Source organism: Microcaecilia unicolor, chromosome 9 (genome assembly GCF_901765095.1).
Source record: "Microcaecilia unicolor chromosome 9, aMicUni1.1, whole genome shotgun sequence".
NCBI lineage: Eukaryota > Metazoa > Chordata > Amphibia > Gymnophiona > Siphonopidae > Microcaecilia > Microcaecilia unicolor.
The window spans coordinates 94,515,375-94,542,800 of record NC_044039.1 but is presented as its reverse complement, the minus strand read 5'-3'; the positions used below and the strand labels follow the sequence as shown (position 1 = coordinate 94,542,800).

Here is a 27,426-nt window from a genome sequence, read left to right as displayed (position 1 = left end):
TCTCTGAGACCTGGTGGAAGGAAGATAACCAGTGGGACACTGTCATACCGGGGTACAAATTATATCGTAGTGATACGGTGGATCGAATTGGTGGATGGGTAGCATTGTATATTAACGAGAGCCTTGAATCAAATAGATTGAAAATTCTGCAGGAAACAAAACACTTCTTGGAATCACTGTGGATTGAAATTCCATGTGTAAAGGTGAAAAGGATAATGATAGGGAGTGTACTACCGTCTGCCTGGCCAGGATGAACAGATAGATGCAGAATGTTAAAGGAAATTAAAGACGCAAACAAACTGGACAAACAGAATAATAATGGGTGATTTTCAATTACCCTGATATTGGACTGAGTAAATGTAACATTGGGACATGCTAGGGAGGTAAAATCCTCAATGAAATGAAGGACATCTTTATGGAACAGCTGGTACAGGAACCAACGAGAGAAGGAAAATTCTAGACCTAGTCCTTAGGGAGCACATGATCTGGTGCGGGAGGTAATGGTGCTGGGGCCGCATGATAACAGTGATCATACTATGATCAGATTTGATATTAGCTTTGAAGTAAGTATACATAGGAAATCAAATATGTTAGGTTTTAACTTTAAAAAAGGAGGGACTATGATAAAATGAGGAAAAATGGTGAAAAAACTTAGAGGAGTGACCTATGAGGGTCAAAAATTTACATCAGGTGTGGATTCTGTTCAAAACACCATCCTGGAGCCCAGGCCAAATATATTCCGCTTATTAAAAAGGAGGACGGAAGACCAAACGACAGCCGGCGTGGTTAAATAGTGAGGTGAAGGAAGCTATTAGAGCTAAAAGAAAATCCTTCAGAAAGTGGAAGAAGGAACCGACTGAAAATAATAAGAAACGGCATAAGGAATGTCAAGTCATATGCAAGCGCTGTTAAGGAAAGCTAAGAGGGACTTCGAAAAACAGATTGCATTGGAGCAAAAACACATAGTAAAAATTTTTTTTAGGTATATTAAAAGCAGGAAGCCGGCAAAAGAATCAGTTGGACCGCTAGATGACTGAGGAGTAAAAGGGGCAATCAGGGAAGACAAAGCTGTGGCGGAGAGATTAAATGAATTCTTTGCTTCGTTCTTCACTGAGGAAGATTTGGGTGGGATTACCAGTGCCGGAATTGGTATTCGAAGCTGATGAGTCGGAGAACATAATGAATTCTCTGTAAACCTGGAGGATGTAATGGGGCAGTTCTACAAATTGAAGAATAGCAAATCTCCTGGACTGGATGTATTCATCCCAGAGTACTGATAGAACTGAAAAATGAGCTTGTGGAGCTATTGTTAGAAATATGTAATTTATCCTTAAAATCGAGTGTGGTACCGGAAGATGGAGGGTGGCCAATGTAACGCCGATTTTAAAAAAGGATCCAGAGGAGATCCGGAAAATTATAGACAGGTGAGTCTGACGTCGGTGCAGGGCAAATGGTAGCGACTGTTAAGAACAAAATTACAGAGCATATTCAAAGCAGGGATTAATGAGACAAAGTCAACATGGATTTAGTGAAGGGAAATCTTGCCTCACCAATCTACTACATTTCTTTGAAGGGGTGAACAAACATGTGGTTAAAGGTAAGCCGGTTGATATTGTGTATCTGGATTTCCAGAAGGCGTTTGACAAAGTACCTCATGAAAGACTCCAGAGGAAATTGGAGAGTCATGGGATAGGAGGTAGTGTTCTATTGTGGATTAAAAACTGGTTAAAAGATAGAAAACAGAGAGTAGGGTTAAATGGTCAGTATTCTCAATGGAGAAGGGTAGTTAGTGGGGTTCCCCAGGGGTCTGTGCTGGGACCCGCTGCTTTTTAACATATTTATAAATGACCTAGAGATGGGAGTAACTAGTGAGGTAATTAAATTTGCTGATGATACAAAGTTATTCAAAGTCATTAAATTGGGGGAGGAGTGTGAAAAATTACTAGAGGACCTTATGAGACTGGGAGACTGGGCGTCTAAATGGCAGATGACGTTTAATGTGAGCAAGTGCAAAGTGATGCATGTGGGAAAGAGGAACCTGAATTATAGCTATTTAATGCAAGGTTCCACGTTAGGAGTCACGGACCAAGAAAGGGATCTAGGTGTCGTCGTTGATACGTTGAAACCTTCTGCTCAGTGTGCTGCTGCGGCTAAGAAAACAAATAGAATGCTAGGTATTATTAGGAAAGGAATGGAAAACAAAAATGAGGATGTTATAATGCCTTTGTATTGCTCCATGGTGCGACCGCACCTCGAATATTGTGTTCAATTCTGGTCACCGCAACTAGTGGAATTAGAAATGGTGCAGAGAAGGGCGACAAAAATGATAAAGGGGATGGGACAACTTCCCTATGAGGAAAGGCTGAAGCAGCTAGGGCTCTTCAGCTTGGAGAAAAGGCGGCTGAGGGGGAGATATGATAGAGGTCTATAAAATAATGAGTGGAGTTGAACGGGTAATGTGAAGCGTCTGTTTACGCTTTCCAAAAATACTAGGACTAGGGGGCATAAGATGAAGCTACAATGTAGTAAATTTAAAACGAATCGGAGAAAATGTTTCTTCACTCAACGTGTAATTAAACTCTGGAATTCATTGCCAGAGAATGTGGTAAAGGCGGTTAGCTTAGCAGAGTTTAAAAAAGGTTTGGACGGCTTCCTAAAGGAAAAGTCCATAGACCATTATTAAATGGACTTGGGGAAAATCCACTATTTCTGGGGTAAGCAGTATAAAATGTTTTGTATTTTTTGGAGATTTTGCCAGGTATTTATGACCTGGATTGGCCACTGTTGGAAACAGGATGCTGGGCTTGATGGACCTTTGGTCTTTCCCAGTATGGCAATACTTATGTACTTAACCCAGCATCCAGAGAAGACAGAGAGCCAGAGGGAGTTAAGGGCTGTAGGTTTCAACTAAAGGGCAGCAGGCACAGAGAGATTAAAATAAAAAATAATAATCAGCATATATGCAACTTATTCACACCATGCATTGAGACAGTCAATGTCACTTTCTGCCACTTGACCAGTCTTCATGGGTTTGTGATGGCAGCCATGTTGATGATGACACTTCCACTGAAGGGGCTACAGGTATCTGCCGTCTTGGATTTGATGATATCACTTCTCTCACTTCTATTGACTGCAGTCTTGGAAAAAGTGTAGGGTTAGGGGTTGTGGTTGATGACAACTTCTGGTGACATCCAGAGGGGTGGGGTGTGAGTGAAACGTGGGCAGGAGGGCTGTGGCTAAAGCAGGTCCTCAAAGTTTGCTCACAAAACCAGAAGTTGGCATGGCCACTTGTAAAAAAAAAAAAAAAAAAAAAAAATACAAATTTATTTATGTATTTATTTATTTGCTACATTTGTACCCCACATTTTCCCACCCATTTGCAGGCTCAATATGGCTTACATTATATTGCAAAGGGTATAGTTATGAATTAGGTTATACTGAATATTTTGTGCTTTTGAGTTGGTTTCTCACCACCAAAAAGAATTCTGTCTCTGACACTGACCAGTCCTGGTCATAAGTACATTCTGGATCCCAAGAAGTAGATGTGTTTATCATAGTTCATTTCCAGTTCATTATACTTGGCCAATAATGTATTCCTTATTCCTCAAAACCCCATGTCAAAACAAGGGGTTTAGCTGACAGCTTACATGTCTTGGAGCAGGTATAAATGCTGACGCAGACATTTTTTGTACATGGTTTTTCCATTGCAAAATAGGAAATACCCATATAATTTTAAGATCCACACAGAACCATACCCCTTTCAAATCTGTGCATGCCATGGGTAATATAGTAACATAATAGATGACAGAAGATAAAGACCTATACATTCCACATAGTGGAGGAGTGGCCTAGTGGTTAGGGTGGTGGACTTTGGTCCTGGGGAACTGAGTTCGATTCCCACTTCAGGCACAGGCAGCTCCTTGTGACTCTGGGCAAGTCACTTAACCCTCCATTGCCCCATGTAAGCCGCATTGAGCCTGCCATGAGTGGGAAAGCGCGGGGTACAAATGTAAATAAATAAATAAATCCAGTCTACCCAACAAGATAAATAACATAAGGTATGATGTGATACTACATGTGTATACTTGATCTTGATTTGCCTGTAGAAATCTGCCTGGCACTGGCCTTGTTCTGAAGTTGTCTTCGAAGCCCCACTCCAGCCCATCCAAATCTGTCCACCATGATCAGGGCACAGACCATAGAAGTCTGCCCAGCACTGGCTTTGCTTCCCAGTTACTGGTGTTGCATCTAATCACTGCTAAGCTTCTTTGGTTCTATGTCTTCTATTCCTTTGTGTTTATCCCATGCATTTTTGAATTCCATTACTATTTTCATATCCATCTTCTGTGAAGTTCTATTAAATAAATCCTTTCTTCTGGGAACGCCGAAGAGAAGTAGTTGTTCAGCACTTACACTTTATCCTCATCACTCTTCACATAATCATTCTCAGCATCTTTATCTTACAATTCCATTCCTAGGTTTTCTCCTTTCCCCATTTATATATGAAAAAGGTTTTGTCACCTCTCTTCACATCTTTAGCTATTTTTTCTTCCACCTTTGCTTTTGCTAGCTGCATTGCCCCCTTTGCTTCTTTGAGTTTAATCTGGTAATCTTTTCCATGATCTTCTTGTTGCGTTCTTCTGTATTTTATTTATTTATTGTGAGCATTTATATCCCGCATAATCCCACCAAGGCAGGCTCTATGTGGCTTACAACGTTTGATGAAAAATACAGCATAATAGTACTAGTGCAAAGCAGAGAATAAAGTAGAGGAGGGGAAGAGAGGGAAACAGCAGGGGAAAGGAAGGCGGGGATGCAGAAGATCAAGCAGCTGAGGAGAATGATCGATCAAATAGGTAGGTCTTTAGGGATTTCTTGAACAGTCTGTGATCTGTTGTTTCTTTTAACGTTGATGGCAGAGCATTCCAATAACGGGGACACTGGAAGCAAAAAGAAGAGGCAAAGAGCAGCTTGTATCTTAAGTTCCTGCAGTTAGGAAAGTGGAGATTGAGATAGGTGCGGGACATCTTCTCGGAATTTCTGGGTGGGAGGTCTATCAGGCTGAACATATAGGCTGGAGCGTCCCCGTATACAATCTTGTGGATAAGAGCACAGACTTTGAATTCAATCCGTTCTTTGATCGGGAGCCAGTGGAGCTTCTCACGAAAGTGCGTTGCTCCCTCAAATCGAGATTTGCCAAATAGCAGCCTCGCCGCCGTGTTCTGCGCTGTCTGGAGTTTCTTAAGGGTGTGCTCCTTACACACCCATTGCAGTAGTCGAAATGGCTTAAGACAAGGGAATGGATTAGTGTCCTGAATAGGGCAAATGGTAGGTACTGCTTGATACGCTTAAGGGACCTCATGGAAAGGAACATTTGCTTCGTATTTCTTGAATGAACCCTCTTTTGCCCTTATGTTTTTGGCCAGTTGTTTGGAGAACCATATACGCTTCCTGTTTCTCTTGTTGTTTGGGTCTTTTCTTATTTTCCTTGTTTAAAGATCTGTTGCCATGTTTATAGCAGCTTTGAGTCTAGACCACTGCGCTTCCACTTCTCCTATGCCTACCAATGTCATCAGCTCCTTCTTTAGGTATTCCCCCATTTTACCAAAATCAGAATGTCTGAAATCTACTGTTTTGAGTTTTGTGCATCTGCACTCTGCTTTTGCTCTTTTATCAAACCATATCATGTGATTTATCACTATTACCTAGGTGGAAACATTTCCTCCATTTGTGAGCACTAGATGCAGTGTCGACCCTTCCCTTGTGGGTTCCGTCACCATTTGTCTGAGAGAGGCACTTTGACAGGCAGCTACAATCTCTCTGCTTCTTTCCGAGTCTGCCAATGGGACATTCCAATCCACATCAGGCAAGTTGAAATCTCCGAGAAACAGCACCTCCCCTTTCATTTCAAGTTTATGGATATCTTATCAGATCCTTGTCCAGCTTCTCCATTTGTGCTGGAGGTCTATAGATAACTCGTGTGGATACAGGTTCTGTCTTTTCTTTTCAGAACGATCCATATAGGTGCTTCCTTTCCCCAGGTTCCATGCATTTTAGCTTCTCTGATACTATTTTTCACATAAAGTGCCACTCCTCCACCTCTTTGGCCCTCCCTATCCTTCCTAAAAGATTATAGCCCGGTATGGTTGCATACCATTCACTGGAATCATTGAACCATGTCTCTGTAATAGCAGCAGAACTCTAGTCTTCAACACATCTTTTTATGTAGACTACGAGCATTGTACACACACAAGTATCAGGATCAGGCGACAGGGGGAGGAATGCTGGCTTCGGCCTAACCCCTGGTAAGCCTTTCCTCAGCTGAGAGGTGCCCACCTCTACCACCGGCTGCCTTTCAGGTGCTGTGGAGGACTTGCAGCTCATCTGCATATCCTTACAGCCTTCTCCGGGGTGACACCCAGGTCCACCCCGATCCACTCAGGGCCTCCGCTCTAGGTGCCCAGCGCTCCCACAAGATGCTGTGGAGGACTTGCAGCCCTTCTGCATTTCCTCACAGCTGTATCCGGGGTGACTCCAGTTCCACCCCGATCTTCCCAGGGCCTTCTCTCCAAGTGCACAGAGTTTCCAGGTGCTTTTTGGCTAGGATCAGGCGACCCTCAGGGGGAGGAATGCTGGCTTCGGCCTAACCCCTGGTAAGCCTTTCCTCAGCTGAGAGGTGCCCACCACTACCACCGGCTGCCTTTCAGGTGCTGTGGAGGACTTGCAGCTCATCTGCATATCCTTACAGCCTTCTCCGGGGTGACGCCCAGGTCCACCCCGATCCACTCCGGGCCTTCGCTCTAGGTGCCGCGCGTGGGGCATTTTTCTCTTTGTATCTAATCTTTTTCCAGTTGCTAAAGTACCTTAATTGTTTATGGCCCCTATTCACATTCTCTTCCTAGCTCTGTCCCTTCCTAATCTTTTCCCTCACCCCCTACCTCTCCCCGCTACAGGAACTCACTTCCCATCCATTGACTTCATCACCTCACCTTCTCTCCTACCCTCTTCCTCCCTCTTGGCTTTTAATCTCCGTCTCTTTCTTCCCTCCATTTTGCCTTCCCCATTCCACCTAAATACCTCTCGCCTTCGACGCCTTCGTGGCCACACCTCTCCTACTCTCCTCCGCTCTCTTTTACTCCTTCTCTTACTCTCAGCTGGTGACATCAATCCCAATCCTGGCCCTCCTCACCAACTATTATCCAAACTCTACAGATCTCACCGTGACCTCTCTAACCTCATCTCTATTCCTCTACTCCCCTCCTCTTCTCTGCCCTTCTCTTGCGCCCTATGGAATGCCCGCTCTATCTGTAACAAACTCCCCTATATCTAGGACCTCTTTATCTCGCGTCACCTCCATCTGCTCGCCATAACAGAAACCTGGCTCTGCCCTGATGACTCTGCTTCAGTCGCAGCCCTGTGCCATGGCGGTTATCTATTTTCACATACTCCTCGCCCTGCTGGCCGTGGGGGCGGTGTTGGACTACTTCTCTCTCCCTCCTCCAGATTTCAACCCCTTCTTCCACCTCAATCTCACTGTTTTTCCTCCTTTGAAGTCCACTCTATCCGCCTTTTCTCTCCTCTGTCTCTTCGAATAGCGGTCATTTATCGTCCCCCTGATAAGTCCCTTTCATCCTTTCTCAGTGACTTTGACGCCTGGCTTGCCTTCTTCCATGATCCTTCCTCCCCCTCTCTCATCCTTGGTGACTTTAATATTCCTGCTAATGATCCTTCCAACTCTTATATTTCCAAGTTACTCGCTTTAACGTCGTCCTTTAATCTCCAACTATGCTCCACCTCCCCCACTCATCAAAATGGTCACTGTCTTGATCTCATCTTCTCCTCCAACTGTTCACCTTCTAGTTTCCTTGCCTCTGATCATCCCTCCTCTGATCACCATCTTATAACTTTCACACTTAAATCTCCTCCCTCCCAGTCCCGTCCTATCCTATCTAATTTATCTAGGAATCTTCACGATATTGACCCTTCATCTCTATCCTCCCATGTTTCAAACCTCCTCTCTACTGTGGCACCATCCACATCTGTCAACGAGGCTGTTTCTTCTTACAACAATACTCTTATCCTCTGCCTTAGACACTCTTGCACCTTTGATGACCTGCCCTGTAAGGCGTACAAAACCCCAACCTTGGCTGACTTCTAATATCCGCTACCTACGTTCCTGTACCCGCTCCGCCGAACGCCTCTGGCAGAAATCTCGGGCCCTTGCTGATTTCTTACACTTTAAGTTCATGCTGACCTCCTTCCAATCTGCTCTTTTACGTGCCAAACAGGATTATTATATCCAACTGACCAACTCTCTTGGCTCTAATCCTCGACTTCTCTTCACCACATTGAACTCTCTCCTCAAGGTGCCCCCTCCCCCAACTCCCCCTTCATTATCTCCTCAGACCCTTGCTGAATTCTTTCACAACAAGGTTCAAAAGATAAACCTTGCTTTCTCTACCTCACCACCTCTCCCTCCACTAGTCCGTTCCCCTCTCTTGCCTTCCCCTCATTCCCTTTCCTCCTTTCCTGAAGTTACTATTGAGGAAACTACACTTCTCCTTTCTTCCTCAAAATGTACCACCTGTTCCTCTGATCCCATTCCCACCCACCTTCTTAATGCCATCTCTCCTGCTCTTATTCCTTTTATCTGTCACATTCTCAACCTCTCACTTTCCACTGCGACTGTCCCTGCTGCCTTTAAACATGCTGTGGTCACACCTCTCCTTAAGAAGCCTTCACTTGACCCTACTTGTCCCTCTAATTTCCGACCCATCTCCCTCCTTTTTCTCTCCAAATTACTTGAGCGTGCTGTTCACCGCCGCTGCCTTGATTTTCTCTCCTCACATGCTATTCTTGACCCATTACAATCTGGTTTTCGCCCTCTCCACTCAACTGAAACTGCGCTTACTAAAGTCTCCAATGACCTATTACTGGCTAAATCCAGAGGTCAATATTCCATCCTCATTCTTCTTGATCTTTCCGCTGCTTTTGACACTGTCGATCACAGCATACTTCTCGATACCCTGTCCTCACTTGGATTCCAGGGCTCTGTCCTTTCCTGGTTCTCTTCCTACCTCTCTCTCAGCACCTTCAATGTTCACTCTGGTGGATCCTCTTCTACTTCTATCCCTCTGCCTGTCGGCATACCTCAGGGTTCTGTTCTTGGTCCCCTCCTCTTTTCTATCTACACTTCTTCCCTTGGTTCATTAATCTCATCCCATGGCTTTTCCTACCATCTCTATGCTGATGATTCCCAAATCTACCTTTCTACCCCTGATATCTCACCTTGCATCCAAACCAAAGTTTCAGCGTGCTTGTCTGACATTGCTGCCTGGATGTCTCAACGCCACCTGAAATTAAATATGACCAAAACCGAGCTTCTCATTTTTCCCCCCCAAACCCACCTCCCCGCTCACCCCGTTTTCTATTTCTGTTGATGGCTCTCTCATTCTCCCTGTCTCCTCAGCTCGAAACCTTGGGGTCATCTTTGACTCTTCTCTCTCCTTCTCTGCTCATATCCAGCAGACCGCCAAGACCTGTCGTTTCTTTCTTTACAACATCCGTAAAATCCGCCCCTTTCTTTCCGAGCACTCTACCAAAACCCTCATCCACACCCTTGTCACCTCTCATTTAGACTACTGCAATCTGCTTCTTGCTGGCCTCCCACTTAGTCACCTCTCCCCTCTCCAGTCGGTTCAAAACTCTGCTGCCCATCTCATCTTCCGCCAGGGTCGCTTTACTCATACTACCCCTCTCCTCAAGACCCTTCACTGGCTCCCTATCCGTTTTCGCATCCTGTTCAAACTTCTTCTACTAACCTATAAATGTACTCACTCTGCTGCTCCCCAGTATCTCTCCACACTCGTCCTTCCCTACACCCCTTCCCGTGCACTCCGCTCCATGGATAAATCCTTCTTATCTGTTCCCTTCTCCACTACTGCCAACTCCAGACTTCGCGCCTTCTTTCTCGCTGCACCCTATGCCTGGAATAAACTTCCTGAGCCCCTACGTCTTGCCCCATCCTTGGCCACCTTTAAATCTAGACTGAAAGCCCACCTCTTTAACATTGCTTTTGACTCGTAACCACTTGTAACCACTCGCCTCCACCTACCCTCCTCTTCCTTCCCGTTCACATTAATTGATTTGATTTGCTTACTTTATTTATTTTTTGTCTATTAGATTGTAAGCTCTTTGAGCAGGGACTGTCTTTCTTCTATGTTTGTGCAGCGCTGCGTATGCCTTGTAGCGCTATAGAAATGCTAAATAGTAGTAGTAGTAGTAGTAGTAGTAGCTTTTCTAAAATTGCTGCTTACATGTTTATACCTATCTACGTGTAAATGACATTTTACCTTTCTGTGATCCTCTGTCTAGTACTGTAGTAGAGAGAACTTTAATTGATGTCACCCAACTCAAATACTTCAAAACAGTGAAACCTGTGTAAGAGGAATAATAAACTGAAACAAATTAAGAATTAACTCACACAGTACTTTAATAAGTAAACACAATACATTCACAATATGTATTCTGTATAGGGAAGACCATCAGTATAACTCGCCGTATACAGAACACATATTGTGAACTAATGTTTGAAGAAACACACCCCTCTGTTTATTAAAATACTTAATTTTATCCAACCCAAGAAGGCATCACTGTTAGGGCAGATCTTATCAAATCCTGCAGTATCCCATCTCCAGTGTTCTATGATGCCTTTCTTGATGTAGAACAGTGTTTCCCAAGTTCAGTGCTGGAGTACCCCTTGCCAGTCAGGTTTTCAGGGTATCCACAATGAATATGCATGAACTTGATTTGCATGCAGTGCCTCCATTATTTGCAAATCTCTTTCATGCATATTCATTGTGGATATTATGAAAACCTGACCGGCAAGGAGTACTCCAGGACCGGACTTGAAAAACCCGGATGTAGAAGATCAAGATGCACATTACATTAAGGTTTTGTAACATGCAGCTTACATTGGGGTCCTTTTACAAAGCCATGGTATAACGTGGCCTGCGGTAGTGTGGGCACATCATTTAGGTGCACTCTGAGCCATTTTTTTACCGTGGTTGTGGAAAAAAGGCTTTTTTTTTTTAATGGGCCTGCACTAATATTAGAACTAGCGCGTGCCTATTTACGGCCTGAGCCCTTACCGCCACGAGTTACCATGTCGTAACCATACAGTGCGCACCAATGGTGGGCGTGCTGCCAGTTATCACCAGGAACGTCCGCTGCGTTAGAAAATAGAAAATTATTTTCTACCGCAGGATTCGGTGCCAAAATTGGAATTATTGCCAGGCGCATGCGCTACCCAAGCATTAGCCCTCCTGCGCTTTTGTAAAAGTGCCCCATACTTACTATGAAATGCATATGCCTCATTTGGAGTTTCAAACATATATGTTGATGCAGTGCCAATAGTCTATTTTATGTCAACACAAAGTTTTGCTGGATATATAGATGGAAACATTCTCTGTAACTGTTAACTGCACCAACTTGTGAGCCAGTATAAAGTATTAGCTTTAATGAAGTCATCATACCACTTTTAATTTTTTATGTACTGCCTGTAAGCCAGAAAGCTGTCAAAGTGGTATACATTCAGGTACAGTAGGTATTTCTCTGTTGCCAGAGGGTTCACATTCACAGTCTATCTGTACCTGAGGCAATGGAGGGTTAATTAAATGTGTTGCCCAATATCATAAGGAACTGCAGTGGGATTTGAACTGGGTTCTCCCCTGGTTCTTGGGCCATTCATTAGGCTACTTTGTCTTTCATAGTTTGGACAACAGTCTCAACACGAAACAAGTAGAATACAGAAAATACTTATGTCATACCCCCCTTCCCAATCTCTCCCATCCTGCCCATTCCTTATTCATAGCTAAGCATGAATGTTCATAAATTGAGTAAATGACTTCGCACCATTGGAGACATTGTATTCCAAAAAGGGGACCAGCAAGCCTGAAATTGTAATCCAGATGGAGAAGAAATATCTCAGATTGCCATTTGTTCTACACGTAACAAACCAGTCATCTGAGAGCACCACACTTGCAGGGACAGGCTGTTAAACTTCCTGAGCCCCTACGTCTTGCCCCATCCTTGGCCACCTTTAACTCTAGACTGAAAGCCCACCTCTTTAACATTGCTTTCGACTCGTAACCACTCGCTTCCACCTACCCTCCTCTCTTCCTTCCCGTTCACATTAATTGATTTGATTTGCTTACTTTACTTTATTTATTTATTTTTTTTGTCTATTAGATTGTAAGCTCTTCTATGTTTGTGCAGCGCTGCGTACGCCTTGTAGCGCTATAGAAATGCTAAATAGTAGTAGTAGAGGACAACTATTCCAGCAAGATTGTCCATTTGCCAATGATGATGGAATAAGACACACACTTTTAAAATTGATTGTAAAAGAAATATTTAAAATGTCATTGCGTAGTTATGCTTCCTAAAACGCTGAATAAATGCTGAAATGATTCAAACTGCTGTGCAAATTGGAGTTTTAAGTTATTCCTTGCCATTCTGTAAAATGAGTAATAGAAGAAAAATAGGTAAAAATGCCATAAAGTAATCTTTTGTAATTTGTACTTGTTTCTTTACAGGGAGTTGAGGATGCCTTTTACACATTAGTTCGAGAAATTCGAAAACATAAAGAAAAGATGAGCAAAGATGGTAAAAAGAAGAAAAAGAAATCGAAGGCAAAGTGTATAATTATGTGAATACAGTTTTCCCCTATCTGCAATACATGTATTGGTAAAAGTTCTACTTTTTGTACACTACACTAAATTATTAGCATTTGTTTTAGCATTACTTAAGAGTTCCTATAAAACAGAAAAAGCATTTTTATCCGAATGCTTCTACAGACAGCAGAAATGTATTGGTTTTAAGTAGTGTTCCCTCCAAACTGTGTGGCTGTTCAAAGCATCATGTAGCCGTGCTGCAAAGTTAAGTGGCTTTTTAGCACATTGGGTTTGTCATTGCAGTGATGGCAGCAACCTGTTAGCACAGGAGCACCACATACATAGCTGCTCCTCTTAAAGGGAACATTGCTTTTAAGTGCCAGTATTCCTTGACTGTTGATTTTGTGAACTAGCAATGCCTGTGAAAACAAATGTAATTGCCTGGGAGTTCTCTTGGGTTTTTTGGTGCATGCCTGGCTGTTAATTTGACAGATTTCTGGATTTATTTGAACTTCTGGAGATATATTTGTGAAATCACTTCTTTTCTGTCTTAATTGGTCTGGCAAAAGGATTGGTTGGTAAAAAAAATTTCAGATCAAATGTCTGTGTTGGTCTGACTTCAATACCCTGGGACCACAAATATTTATAACCTTCACATAAATTCTGTTTGCATGTATGTAGTCTATTAAATATTTCTTGATGAATGTAAACGAGTAACATTCACAACTTTCACTGTACTTTTTCACTTTTACTCCTTAAATCTTGCATTTTTACCCTGCAGAAAACTGATATCAAAGATCATGTGACAATGGAAGGCACATCTAAGACAGCATGTTTTTCTGTTCCATAATGGCACTAGAGACAACCAGTTAAATGCTTAAGTATTTTCCCAACATAGCCACTCTCCATTGACAGTTGAGCTTTCCAGTGAATGAAGTGGGAATATGTCATAATACAATCCTTAATATCTGTAAGGATATTCTAACACTGTATCATAATTGAAGAAGTCAGTAGGAATTTGTCTTAAGAAGGATGCTGTACACAAACGTGCCCCAAATTGGCAGATTCAGTAGATCATCTTGAGGCGTATACACATGTAGATGCATCATTGACAGTCCAGTATCTCAATTCTGTTTAGCTAAGAACAACATTTGATATGTCATCCTAATAAATATTGTGTAACTTACTAAATTAGATGATGTTGGTCTTCATACTTTTATTTGTTGCCACCTATTTTTGGACTTTAAAGCAGAATCGAAACAAAGCAGCTTTGGCTTTTTTTTTTTTTTACCTCTTTAGCAATTATTTTGTTTGAACATTTAACATGAGGAAATAGAACAATGGCAAGGTAACCTACATTTTGAATATTTTTGAAATATATTTATCAATTTATTCACTCAGTGCACTACAGCAATCCTCAAATTAAAAGTAAACCTGATTCGCACCCTCGCACTGTGACTTGCTCCTTTTATCTCTTCCTTTTTCAAGTAAGCAGCCCATGGAAGGAATGGATAGGGATGCAGTGCTCTTCTGGCTTCACTCAGCAGCATCTACACACTTAATGAATTCATACCATCTGTAATTTTGCAGTCTTGCAGGTGCTGTTCTTGAGAGTTAATAGAATGTGTTGTAGCTAAAATCATATAAACTGAGTTTCGCTGAACATGCAGAACTTATGCATGAGATGTGATTGCAACTTCCAAACTTAATGGTGACTGTAACAAATATGTATTACTCTAAACAGTCACTTGAATACTGATTTTTTTTTTTCTGGACCACAACCTTTCATATGAGTCTCGGAGGTCCACTGTCATAGTATTTACAACTAGCGCATTATGTAATAAGGTTTTGCAGTTAATGTTGACAATTAACTTGGCAGTAACTATAAAACTTCTGTGTTAAAACTATTGGGGCTTTCCCAGCATCTTCCCATAGAAGAAATGTCTTCAGTGCTCTTTGATTGTATTTGCTGGTAATTTTGATAAAGTGAGCTAGCTCTATTCAGGTGGCAGTAGCTCTCCCACATTAACTGTAAACTGCAGTCACCACCCACTTTCTTCCCCATCCTGTTAAGACGGTAATGTTGACTTAGCATGCACTATTAAGCCACCTTTAGGACACTAATTCCCACATTATTTGCTTTGCACGCTTTATTTCTATAAAGGTTATTAAACACAAAAGAAAAAGAATATAAGTTGATTCATCTTTATTGAACTGACTGTAATATATTAATCAGTTTTCTGGGGTCTTTAAAAAAATTCAATATGTATTAAGTTGGTCATATATTATTTTTTGTATTTTTTATTTGTTAGCCTTTATTTCAAGTGCACCTTCAAATGCAAAGGCCCCAGTATCTAAAAAGGAAATATTTGTAAAGGATGCTCCCTTGCTATCTCTGTTATCACAAATATTTGAGCAGGATTTACTTTTTAAATCTACAGGAGCTAAAGGCCTATATGCTTTTAATTTTTATTTAAATAGGAAAGGTTTTACTTAGGTTTACATTTAAATATGTTTGAGCAGAAATGACAAGATGAGGGTGGTATAGTAAAGTCCTAATACTGATTGATTAGAAAATGTTTTTCTGCATGAGTCTGTCTTAATTTGCTTTGTTTTATGTGGCAATTTCTCTTGACAGTAAGGGGTTGAGGGGGGGGGGGAAGTACACAATGGTTTTAGTGTGATTATAATCTGGGTTCTTGCACTCAAAATAGAAAGTTGTCTGCTTTAAAGTGATAAGAGAATGTAGATGGTAAGTAATTATTTATTTGGAATACATTTGAAAGAAATAAGTGGATGTTTTATTATTTTTAAAGACTATATTTCCAAACTTGAACTGGTGGTACTAGGTATCATTTCTTGAAGCAGAAAGTTCAAATATTAAATGTATTTAGGTGCTCATTTTCAAAGCACATAGACTTACAACATTCAATAGTAACATATGTAACTTTGTAAGTCTATGTGCTTTGAAAATGAGCCTCTTAATGTACTACATCATGCTCCAATATGAGAGAAAAGTGAAGATTTAGCTTTCTGTGGACAAGCAGGTTACACAGTGCTAACACATAGGTGGTGTCGCCAATAGAGTCCAGGATGGAAAAACTTGTTAACAAGCTTTTAAAGCTTAGAGCTTTCCAGAGTGGTAAACTGTATATTTCTTGTTGTTACTACATTTGCAACATGTTGGACCACTCCAGGATGATTTTTTTCCAGGAGGCCCAAAGGGCATTTCCTTTTGCTTGTATACAGTGATATCACGTTAGGCAACTTTTCTTCTTTGTTTTTAAATCTCATTCCATGATTGTCTCCTTGGTTCTCTGTTTTCTCTTGAGAAAGCTCTTGGTAGGATTTTTAGTTTTATGTTTTATTCTTGAGATGTCTTGATTTTTGCCACAGCTGCAATTTACACCATCCTGGTACATAAAAGGCATCAGTTATTTTATGTTACTGAGTGGTTTGACACGTAATGTGACTAACTTTTGCTCAAAATCCCCATAACAGGAGACCCCTGAGACGCTTTAAGCATCATTGATGGTGCAGCAGCACGGTGTATAATGATAAACATAGTGTTTGCATGTGCCTCAAGCCTGAGCATAACATTCCCGGCTGTGTCACTTGTCAAATGAAAGTGAAGCATAAGCATTAGATCCCATCAGCACAGAATACCAGGATCAGGGATATCTTGGTGGCCACCATTCTGCCACAAAGTACTCCTACAGAGAGGAGTATTCTCAGCAGCAATGAATGGAGTGTTAGTCTTACAGTCCTAGATCCAGCCACTTGTACACCTTAAGTAGCGCAGGAAAGCAACACAGGCCTTTCAGTCTTGGCATTGGCAGTCCTTTGAGGAGTTGGACAGGAAGATAAGTGTTGAAACTCCATCAGTTGATTCGTGGTACTAGCCTTGACTACACAGATGCCAGTGCAAGATGCCTCAGTAATGCCTAGAGGCATAGAACTGAAGGCATGGCTTTAAAATACAGCTTCTCAAACCCCAAATGGATCACAAAACCTACGTTTGGGGTCAGAACCTGGATAGGCTCCCCATAGGTGCATTATTATTCTGTACCTCTGGAGGGCATCACACAATTTTATTTGGCCATGATCACAGGGTCACAAACTCAAAGATTGATAAGTGCTTCCTTAAAGGGTCTCTGCACTGGCCTTTCTGATGTCACTATCCAGTGTGTAGCAGAAGATAAAGCTCAATCTAGATAACAATTGAAGCTTAGAGACCCCTAGCCAGTCCTCTGTTCTTAGACATCCCCAACAGTATCTCTGTGACTGGGATTTTCACAGTCCTGTAATTGCTTTATGGTTCAGAAGGCTGTTTTGATCAACAAGGGTAGACCAAGCTCCCTTTGAATCCCCTTCCTCCACAGGAAAAGAGGAAATGGATGAGGCTATTTAGTTTCCATAGTAGAAGCAGGAGGAGCCTGGAGCAGAAATACTGGATGTATCTAATAATTTGACACCCCACCCCCCCCTTTCTTGGAAAGGTTGACTGTTCACATTCAAAAAAGACTGTCTTCCTTCTTATTGTATAGACAAAGAGCAAATATGTTATCAAATCCAAGAGGATGAGTACTCCTCTGTGGTAAAAGGTCTATCAGATGTTCTTCAGGACAAATTTGATGACTTTAAATCCGTAGTAAACAAGGAGTACATGTATAAAATATGTGGCCAAATTTACCTATGATGATTTTGGAAAGAAATTCTGCAGTAGGAATTGGCTCATGTATTTGGTGCAATGTGGAATAACTAACCAGTGTGGCCTGTGAGGTAGATAAAGTCAAAGAAAAGAGGGGCCAAATCATACCATCTCTATAACCACTTCCAAACTGCCCTTCACATCTATAAGGAGGTATCTTAAGTGAAACACAATCTCTTCTGAGGAGTGTCTCCTCTGCCATCTTTGTTCTCATAGTCAGTAGGCTCCTTGCTTTGCACCAGGGAGAAAAGCCACAAAGCTACTGTGAGCTCTCCATTTGAACCTTGGATAAGGCTTTGAGTGCATCCAGTTGGACATAGCCAGTATCTCTGTAACCATTCCAGAGAATTTTCCTGTTAGGGTGATGTTGAGGACTTATATAAATTATAGACTCAGTAAAATCTTGAACACATGGGCTCAAAAAATAATAAGGAATTATAAACAATGCCTATTGGCATCCACCAAGGACATACTTAAGAGGAAACTTCTCTCTTATAGACCAGAGTGATCAAATCCATTTAATCTGGGGAAAGAGTACACAAGCATTTCCTCGTCCCAAAGAAAATGGACTTCATCCTATTCTACACTCAAGAACCTTGAACTAATTCTTTATAAAAAAAAGTTCAGGATGGCTTTTCTTCCAAAAAAAGGGAACTGGCTATGCTCCCTGGATTTCAAGGGTGTGTATCAGATTTATAGTAAGGAACCACCACTTTCATGATTGCGTACTACCCTTTTGTTTAGCATTTGCTCTGAGTATCACCAAATACGTAACTATGGTAATGGCACATCTATGCTAACTAGGGGTGCACACATTTCCCTATTGGATGATAGATCACATCTTTCTTTTTTTTTTTTTTTTTTTTTGGGGGGGGGGTGGAAGAGTTGACACAATCTATGAACACAGCAGTCTGGGTATTGGAGCCATTAGGGTTTCATCATCAATTACTCCACATTCCCTAGCCCCATTAGCTCTTGGAATTCACAGAATTCTGCTTGACACAAGTCAGGTGAAATCCTTTCTTAAACAACCACAACAAATTTTTTTTTTTTTTTGTAAAAGGAAGTTTACAGACATTGGATTAAGCCATGTTGAAGTTGTTGGGCCTTTATAGCATCAAAAGTATGTCATGTATCACTGTCATGGAATATCTCAGTATGAGGGATGCCCAGTGTACTTCTCATAACCAGTGGAATTGGGCCACTCACAGCTTACAAGATGCTATCTGAGCCACGAAGATGCTAAGAAGCCTGTTTTATTCCTATGGGCTTCTTAGCATTTAGCCCACATTAACTTTCTTAACACTTTTTGTGAAGGCCCTAACTCTGCTTGATGAATTCTCCTCCCATCCAAATAATGGATAGCAAATTGGAGCACTCTTGTATATGCCCAGGCAAGCATGACCCTCAAAAACCATGTCAAGGCTCACAATGTCAGTCATTGTGATCTACCTCAGATCAGTCTCCATGGAAGAGATTTATAAAACTACAACATGGGCTTCTGTCCAAACATCACATCATACTCCTACCGCTAAGATAATGTTCAAGCACCTTTTTGACCTCATTTGCAACTTTCTTTAAATTAATCTCCTTATTTTCGTACTCATTTTACTCTGTTATCTATCTATATGTGCCATCTTTGCTTATACTCTAGGTTGTCTATGAAAATGTTTTATTTCGTATTGTGTTGACATTGTAATGTAGCATTCTATGCCATAATTTGTATTATTGTTTGAATGTTTTTACTGCTTTGTCTATTTCTTATGTTTGACTTATTCTTGCTGTATACCATCTTTAAAAAGGCGGTAAATAAATCCTAATAAATACTAGAGATGCCTAATGCAATATTAGTCTGTCATAAGGAATCTGTTTGAAGTCTATAATCCAAGTTGCCTTCAGAATACTAATAAAGACTAAAGCTGTACTGAATAGCATATTTTAGTATTTGGCCAAATATGAATAATGAAAAATATTATTCAGCCGAATATGAATAATGGGCATTGAGCTTTAAGATAACAAATAATAAAAGAAGCAACATGAAATCAGAGATCAAGTGTTTATTTCAGTAGAATTTAGCATAATATAGCCCCAGATTATTCATATTTGAATTTAAATCACTATTTGACAAAATATGAATAATGTATTCGGGGCCAAATCAAATATGAATATTCAGTACAGCCCTAATAAAGACACACACCTTTTTTTTTTCCCCCAGTTCCCTGTTTTTTTCATAAGAATATAAGAATTGCCATACTAGGTCAGACCAAATGTCCATCTAGCCCTGTATCCTGTTCTTAACCATGGCCAATCCAGAGCACAAGTACCTGACAGAATCCCAAGAAGCAGCAAGGTGCTTTGCTATTGTTTTTCCTCGGGTCTACCTTAACAGTTTATAGAGTATACCTCCACAGTTGTCCAAATCTTTTCAAACACAGCTATGCTAACCACTTTCACCAAATTTTCCCAGAGCTTAACTATGTGTTGGGTGAAAATTTTTGTTTTAAATGTATTACTATGTAACCACATGGTGTGTTCCCTAGTCTTTGTACTTTTTAGTATACAGTCGATTTGCATTTACCCTTTCCACTCATTCAGGATTTTGTAGACCTCTATTGTATCTCCCATTAGCCTTCTCATCTCCAAGGTGTGACAAGCCATAACCTCTGTAGCCTTTCCTCATATGAGTACTTTCACCCCCTTTTTGGAAAGTCCTGCAATTTCTTTACTGTCCACATGCAATTTAACAATTTTGAATAATTTTGTCAGCTGCATAATTTAATGACCTCATACATTGTTCTCATGTCCAGCAGTGTTAGCACTGGTCCCAGTACAGATCCTGTGGCACTCCACTATTCACGTGATTGAGAGAATTGTCCATTTAACTCTAGTTTCTGTTTTCTATCTTTTTAAATCAGTTCCCAGAACAGAACACTACCTCGTTTCCAGGGGCGGGCCAAGGCAATCTGCTGCCTGAGGCAGGGATGAGATGTTGCCCCCACCCCACCCTAAGTCCAACATCATTCCACACACTCTCCCTACCTCCTCCCCACCTGTCTGCAGTCTAGGATCTCCCCACCCTTCCTTCCTCAACCCCCCCCCCCCCCCCGAGCTTATCTTTTTTGTTGTTGTTTTCAAAATGCGGTGGCGGCAGCGACTCCCATATGCTGCCCTACCACCGGCACCAGCTTCTCTGTTTCACGGCCCGCCTCTGAGGAAACAGGAAGTTACTTCAGAGAGATGGGACCGCAGTACAGAAAATAAGCTGGTACCAGCAGCGGGGCAGCGTATGGGAATCGCTGCCAATGAGTTTTGAAAAACAAAAAAGAAGGTAGGCTTGAGGAAGGAAGAGGGGAGATGCCGCTCCATAAAGAGTGCCGCTTGAGGCCCCTGCCTCAGTTGGCCTAATGGTAGGGCTGCCACTGCACCTATTCCATGGCTTTAATACATCAGGAATCTCTCATGAGGGACTTTATCAAAAGCTTTCTGAAAATCAGATACATTATATTAACTGCCTCACCTTTATCCACACTTTCAAAATATGTAGCAGCTTGGTTAGGCAAGACTTCTCTTGGCTAAATCCATGTTGACTATCAGGCTTATTTTTGAAAGAGAAGGGCGCCCATCTTTCGATGCAAATCGGGAGATGGGCGTCCTCCCAGGGTCGCCCAAATCGACATAATCGAAAGCCGATTTTGGGCGTCCTCAACTGCTTTCCGTCGTGGGGATGACCAAAGTTCACGGTGGGGTGTTGGAAGTGTAGTGAAGGCAGGACTGGGGCGTGCCTAACACATGGGCGTCCTCGATCGATAATGGAAAAAAGAAGGGTGTCCCTGACAAGCACTTGGGCAATTTTATTTGGTCCATTTTTTTGTTACGATCAAGCTTCAAAAAGTTGCTCGAACTGGCCAGATGACCACCAGAGGGAATCGGGGATGACCTCCACTTACTCCCCAAGTGGTCACCAACCCCCTCCCACCCTAAAGAAAAACATTTTAAATATTTTTTGCAAGCCTCAAATGTCATACCCAGCTCCATGACAGCAGTATGCAGGTCCCTGGAGCAGTTTTAGTGGGTGCAGTGCACTTCAGGCAGGCAGACCCAGGCTCATCTCCCCCCCCCCCCCACCTGTTACACTTGTGGTGGTAAATGTGAGCCCTTCAAAACCCACCAGAAACCCACTGTACCCACATGTAGGTGCCCCTTCACCTCTTAGGGTTATGGTAGTGGTGTACAGTTGTGGGGAGTGGGTTTTGGGGGGGGGGGGTTGGGGGGCTCAGCACACAAGGTAAGGGACTTGTGAGCAATTTCTAAAGTCCACTGTAGTGCCCCCTAGGGTGCCCGGTTGGTGTCCTGGCATGTGAGGGTGACCAGTGCACTACGAATTCTGGCTCCTCCCATGACCAGATGGCTTGGATTTGGTTGTTTCTGAGATGGGCGTCCTCAGTTTTCATTATCACCAAAAATTGGGGATGACCATCTCTAAGGTCGACCTAAATTTCACAATTTGGGTGTCCCCGGCCGTATTATCGAAATAAAAGATGGACGCCCATCTTGTTTGATAATACAGGTTTCCCCGCCCCTTCGCCAGGACGTCCTGCGAGGAAGTCCTCAGGAAAACTTGGGCGCCCCTTTCGATTATGCCCCTCTTTGTCTCAAACTGTTTCTTTGTGTTTATTAATTTTGTTCTTTCTAATAGTTTTTTGATCAAGATAAATTCCTAAATACTTAGTGGGTCACCAGAATAACTGGAGTATTGTTAAGGGATGGCCTAATGGAGGGACAAGCTGGTCACTATTGCCAAGTAGACCCAACACTGTTACTCTAGAACCAAGTCCTGGATTACACTAACGACTAATCTAAAATAGCTTATTTCTGAACCAGCAGCTCCACGAAGCAGCCGTTTATTTCATCGTGGAATTAGCATTACTAACATGAAAAAGAAGGAACTAGGATAGAACAACAATATAAACAGGAGTGAAGGAGAAAACAATATGGTGGGGGAAACTGTCAGGTAAAAGTGACTGCATCTGGAAAAATAAAACACACTGTTCTCTTTCCTTTGACATGGGATTTCTATCCATAAGGATTCCACATTGTAGAATTTTTATTCTTTTTGACTCAATTCCCTCTTCAACATAATACCAATCTTCCAATTTGATCTACCCGACCCTTGTGATCTATTTGTGCGCTGGTATCGGTGTCCCATTGGTTGGTTCCAATAGGTCTCTGAAATACCTGTGAAACCTACCTCTTCATTTAGTGCTATATACTCTTAACTTTGTATTGTTTAGGCTTCTAGCATTTGTATACAGACCTGTGTAAAATGTTTCTTGTTTGTAGCTTCAGCATGTTTAGCATTTGACAGATTTATTTTGCAGTCTTTACTCTGACTGCTCTTCTTTTAAAGGCACCTGGCATACTTCTGCCATTATTACAACCTCTCTGTTGAGATGCCTCAACTTACCTATTGGTATCCTTCAAAGGCATCTTACTGCAAACCATGCATTCCTGAACAACTGTCTGCTCTTCCCTAGGTTCTAGTTTAAAAGCTGCTCTACCTCCTTTTTAAACATTAGTGCCAGTAGCCTGGTTCCACCTTGGTTAGGGTAGAACCCATCTTTTTTGAGTAGGCTTCCCCTTCCCCAGAATGTTGCCTATTTGCATTGTGTGCTCCATACTGAAGTACTGAGTTTTATAGGCCGAACAAACTTCTGTGCTCAAAGAATGCTTCTTTATCTGTTCTGTCAAGGCGCAATGTGCATTTTGAGAAGAGGGCTAGAGCCTTCTCTGTTGAAGGGTTGAGAATGTGGACTCAGTTCCCAGCTATACTTAGGACCAAGTCAGATGAAGTAAAATTTAAAAATCGACTGAAAGGTCATCTCTTCTGTTCAGCTTTTAATGGGAGGGGAGGGGGGTGAATTTGCTAGGGCTTGGTTATGATTTATACAGAGGTATGGTGGTTCATTGCAGGATATTGGGGCTGAAACTGTTGTTTTTACTTGTAAAAGGTTTGTTTTAATCTGTTGTATATGCTCTTTTTACAAAATTGTTTTTTTTTTGTGATTACGTTTACTTTTGTAATCTACCTTGGACAATAGGCGAAACATTTAATCAGTCAGTTCCTAACCAATCTAAATCCATTTTCCTTATATCATTGTCTCATCTATGCATTGAATCTTTGGAGCTCCAGAGCTCCGGCTGCCTCTTCCGGCCTGCATACGGAATGGGAAGCATTCTGAGATTGCTATGCTTGGAGAATATTGATCCCCCCCCCCCTTTTTTTTTTCCTGAAAGGTAACATATAGATGTGGAATCCCATGTATCAGGACCATACAACCTCATGTAATCTGATGTTTTTGGAGAACACCTGTTAAAGATAAAACATCTCCAGCAGGAATGACTAGCAAGAAATAATGCTGGGTCTTATAGATTGCATATACAGGAATAGGGCTTTATACAGTTTGTGCTGTTTTCATTTTGAACATGGCAACACATGTGACTTGTTGTCACTGTGATTACAAGATTGACTAAAATTGTCAGTTTTAATTCATCATCAGAATATTACAAAATTACTTTAAGTGGGTCTCCAACATGAGGATTCTCAATTGAACTCTTGAGTTAACATGTCTTTCACTACTTTTCTTTAGTATACATAATAGAGAGGATCATTAGTATCGGTCAAACTGTGATAGACAAGATAGAAAGGTTTAAAGTTTTATTTTTAGATGAGAAAAAACTGAGGGTACATTGAAACTGTGAAAGTGCAGTTTTGTACATACGTATTGCCATACTGGGAAAGACCAAAGGTCCATCAAGCCCAGCATCCTGTTTCCAACAGTGGCCAATCCAGATCACAAATACCTGGCAAGATCCCAAAAAAGTACAAAACATTTTATACTGCTTATCCCAGAAATAGTGGATTTTCCCCAAGTCCATTTAATAACGGTCTATGGACTTTTCCTTTAGGAAGTCGTCCAAACCTTTTTTAAACTCCACTAAGCTAACTGCCTTTACCACATTCTCTGGCAACGAATTCCAGAGTTTAATTGCACGTTGAGTGAAGAAACATTTTCTCCGATTCATTTTAAATTTACTACATTGTAGCTTCATCGCATGTCCCCTAGTCCTAGTATTTTTGGAAAGCGTGAACAGACGCTTCACATCTACCCGTTCAACTCCACTCATTATTTTATAGACCTCTATCATATCTCCCTTCAGCCGCCTTTTCTCCAAGCTGAAGAGCCCTAGCCGCTTTAGCCTTTACGTATATGGAAGTTGTCCCATCCCCTTTATCATTTTTGTCGCCCTTCTCTGCACCTTTTCTAATTCCACTATCCAGCTTATTTTCGAAAGAGAAAGACGCCCATATTTCGACCCAAATTGGGAGATGGGCGTCCATTTCCCATGGGTGCCCAAATCAGTATAATCTAAACCCGATTTTTGGCGTCTTCAACTGCAGTCTGTCATGGATACGAACAAAGATCTTGGGGGTTTGTCGGAGGCGTGGTGAAGGCGGGACTGGGGCGTGGTTATCGGCCAAGAGATGAGCGTCTTTAGCTGATAATCGAAACAAGGGCGTATTTGACGAGAATTTTGTCCGCTTTATTTGGACCCTTTTGTTTCAGGTCCAAGTCCCAAAAAAGTGCCCCAACTGACCAGATGACCTCCCCTGACTCCCCCAGTGGTCACTAACCCCCTCCCACCAAAAAAAAATCCACTTTACAAACTTTTTTTCCCCAGCCTGTATGCCAGCCTCAAATGCCATACCCACCTCCATGACAGCAGCATGTGTTCTATCCTCTGACAGCCTTTCCCTGGTTCTGATGTGGGTCTCGGGTGAGTGTGACACCTTTTCTGTTAAGGGCACTGCAGAGTCACATCAGCAATGCATTGTGATGGGTGTAGGGTATTGGGCTCCGTGATTCCACTAGCTTGTGTTAAATGCTCACGATATTGGTAGTTGGTAGGCTCTACTCCCATGGTGCTTTTCCCTCTGCGTACTGGGTCAGAGTGTGCCCTGTTTTGTTTCTGGTAGTCCAGGAGGTAGTGGCCATTTGTGTAAGACACTTTTAGATCCCTTTCATGTGGGCAGACTAGATGGACCGTGCAGGTCTTTTTCTGCCGTCATCTACTATGTTACTATGTTAGCCACGTTACAGCACTTAGTTCTTACCTTGAATGTTGCTGAAAGAGGGCATTGTACACCATTCTGCTAGCTCAGACCTACTGCTAATCTCAGTACCAGCGAGACTCGTTGCCAGTGGGGCACAACCTCTGATCTGCAGTTAACTGTGAGTAAAGGTGCTTATTCAAATAAAGGACGTTTTCAGAGAGATTAGTCTTCAGGTGTCAACTGCTGTGCCAAGGTTATACACCAGCAACAAGTCCTGTTCCTGGAGCACTTTTAGTGGGTACTGCAGTGCACTTCAGGCAGGCAGACCCAGGCCCATCCCCCTACCCGTAACACTTGTGGTGGTAAATGGGAGGCCTCTAAAACCCACTGTACCCACATGTAGTTGACCCCTTCACCCCTAAGAGCTATGGTAGTGTTGTACATTTGTCCCTCCCACGACCAAATGGCTTGGATTGGGACGTTTCTGAGCTGGGCATTTTTAGTTTCCATTATCGCAAAAAAAAAAAAAAAACGCCCATCTCAGAAGGGACCAAATCCATGGCATTTGGTCCGTCCAAACCGTATTTTCGAAATGAAAGATGGATGCCCATCTTTTTCAATAATATGGGCTGTCCCGCCTGTTCACATACCCATTTTCGGACATAGACGCCCATGGAGATGGGCGTTCGCATTCGATTATGCCCCTCCACATCTTTTTTGAGATACGGCGACCAGAATTGAACACAATATTCGAGGTGCAGTCGCACCATGGAGTAATACAAAGGCATTATAACATCCTCGTTTTTGTTTTCCATTCCTTTCCTAATAATATCTAACATTCTATTTGCTTTCTTAGCTGCAGCAGCACACTGAGCAGAAGGTTTCAATGTATCATCTACGACGACACCTAGATCCCTTTCTTGGTCCGTGACTCCTAACATGGAACCTTGCATGACATAACTATAATTCAGGTTCCTCTTTCCCACATGCATCACTTTGGGCGTCTAAATGGCAGATGATGTTTAATGTGAGCAAGTGCAGTCTACCAGTCTCGTAAGGTCCTCTTGTAATTTTTCACAATCCTCCCATGATTTAACGACTTTGAATGTACTGTATGTAATCTGGAAGTCAAAAAGAAATTAAATTGTTTTGACAATGGGAGTGGATGTGTAGAGAATTTATTTGAAAGGTAGATAGTCGAAGATTAACTTGGCCCGCCTTCAACAACCTAAGTCAGAGTGGGGTTGAGACTTCCAAACTTCTATCAATATTATCAAGCAGCAACACTGAGGGAATTGCAAGAACAATATAGGGGAAGATCAATTGGTGCCTGGAAAGAGCAAGATTGACTACATGTTCAATTTTGAGTCTCTCACAGATTGGAAAGAGGACCCCTATAGGCTTATGTCTGACAAAGGTCACATCATCTTGACTCCCTTGAAATTTCACTGGGGATTAGTTACCAAAACTCAGGGATTATTGTGAGTCATATTTCCGCTTCCCTTGCTTAAACATTGGATCCTATTTCAGGGAGTTGCAGGGGAACTTACAATAATGAAAGTGTATCTTCTATAAGTATCTCTTTATGTAAGACAAAAGACACATAAGCAATTACTAGACCTCTTGGGTAGAAAAAAAAATCTCCTTTTTTCAGTTCTTCCAACTTAGAGATTTTTAAATTGGGGCTGATACAAAGAAGAATTTGCATCGAGAGGTCACTTGATTGGAAGTGGTTCTATTTAAATCGGTCATTGAAGGGCCTACTCGCCATAATTTACAGGGTTCTAAATAGCCTTTGCTTACCACAGGAGCCTCCCCACATGGGTAGCTGGCAACATTGGGTGGGAGAAGAATTTGCCATAGAGGACAATATTTACTACTACCACCACCACCACCACCACCACAGCTCTTCAATTACAAATTATAGACAA

At 41.9% G+C, this 27,426-nt stretch overlaps 1 protein-coding gene across 1 annotated transcript in view; it reads left to right on the top strand.

The window, feature by feature from the left end:
- Positions 1-13,865, top strand: part of KRAS (KRAS proto-oncogene, GTPase) — a 170,610-nt gene extending 156,745 nt beyond the window's left edge. The window contains exon 5 of the mRNA XM_030214516.1: positions 12,594-13,865. Within this exon, the coding sequence (XP_030070376.1) occupies positions 12,594-12,710 (117 nt within the window). The 3' untranslated portion in view covers positions 12,711-13,865. The remainder of the gene's footprint in view (positions 1-12,593) is intronic.
- The last annotated feature ends 13,561 nt before the right edge of the window (positions 13,866-27,426 follow it).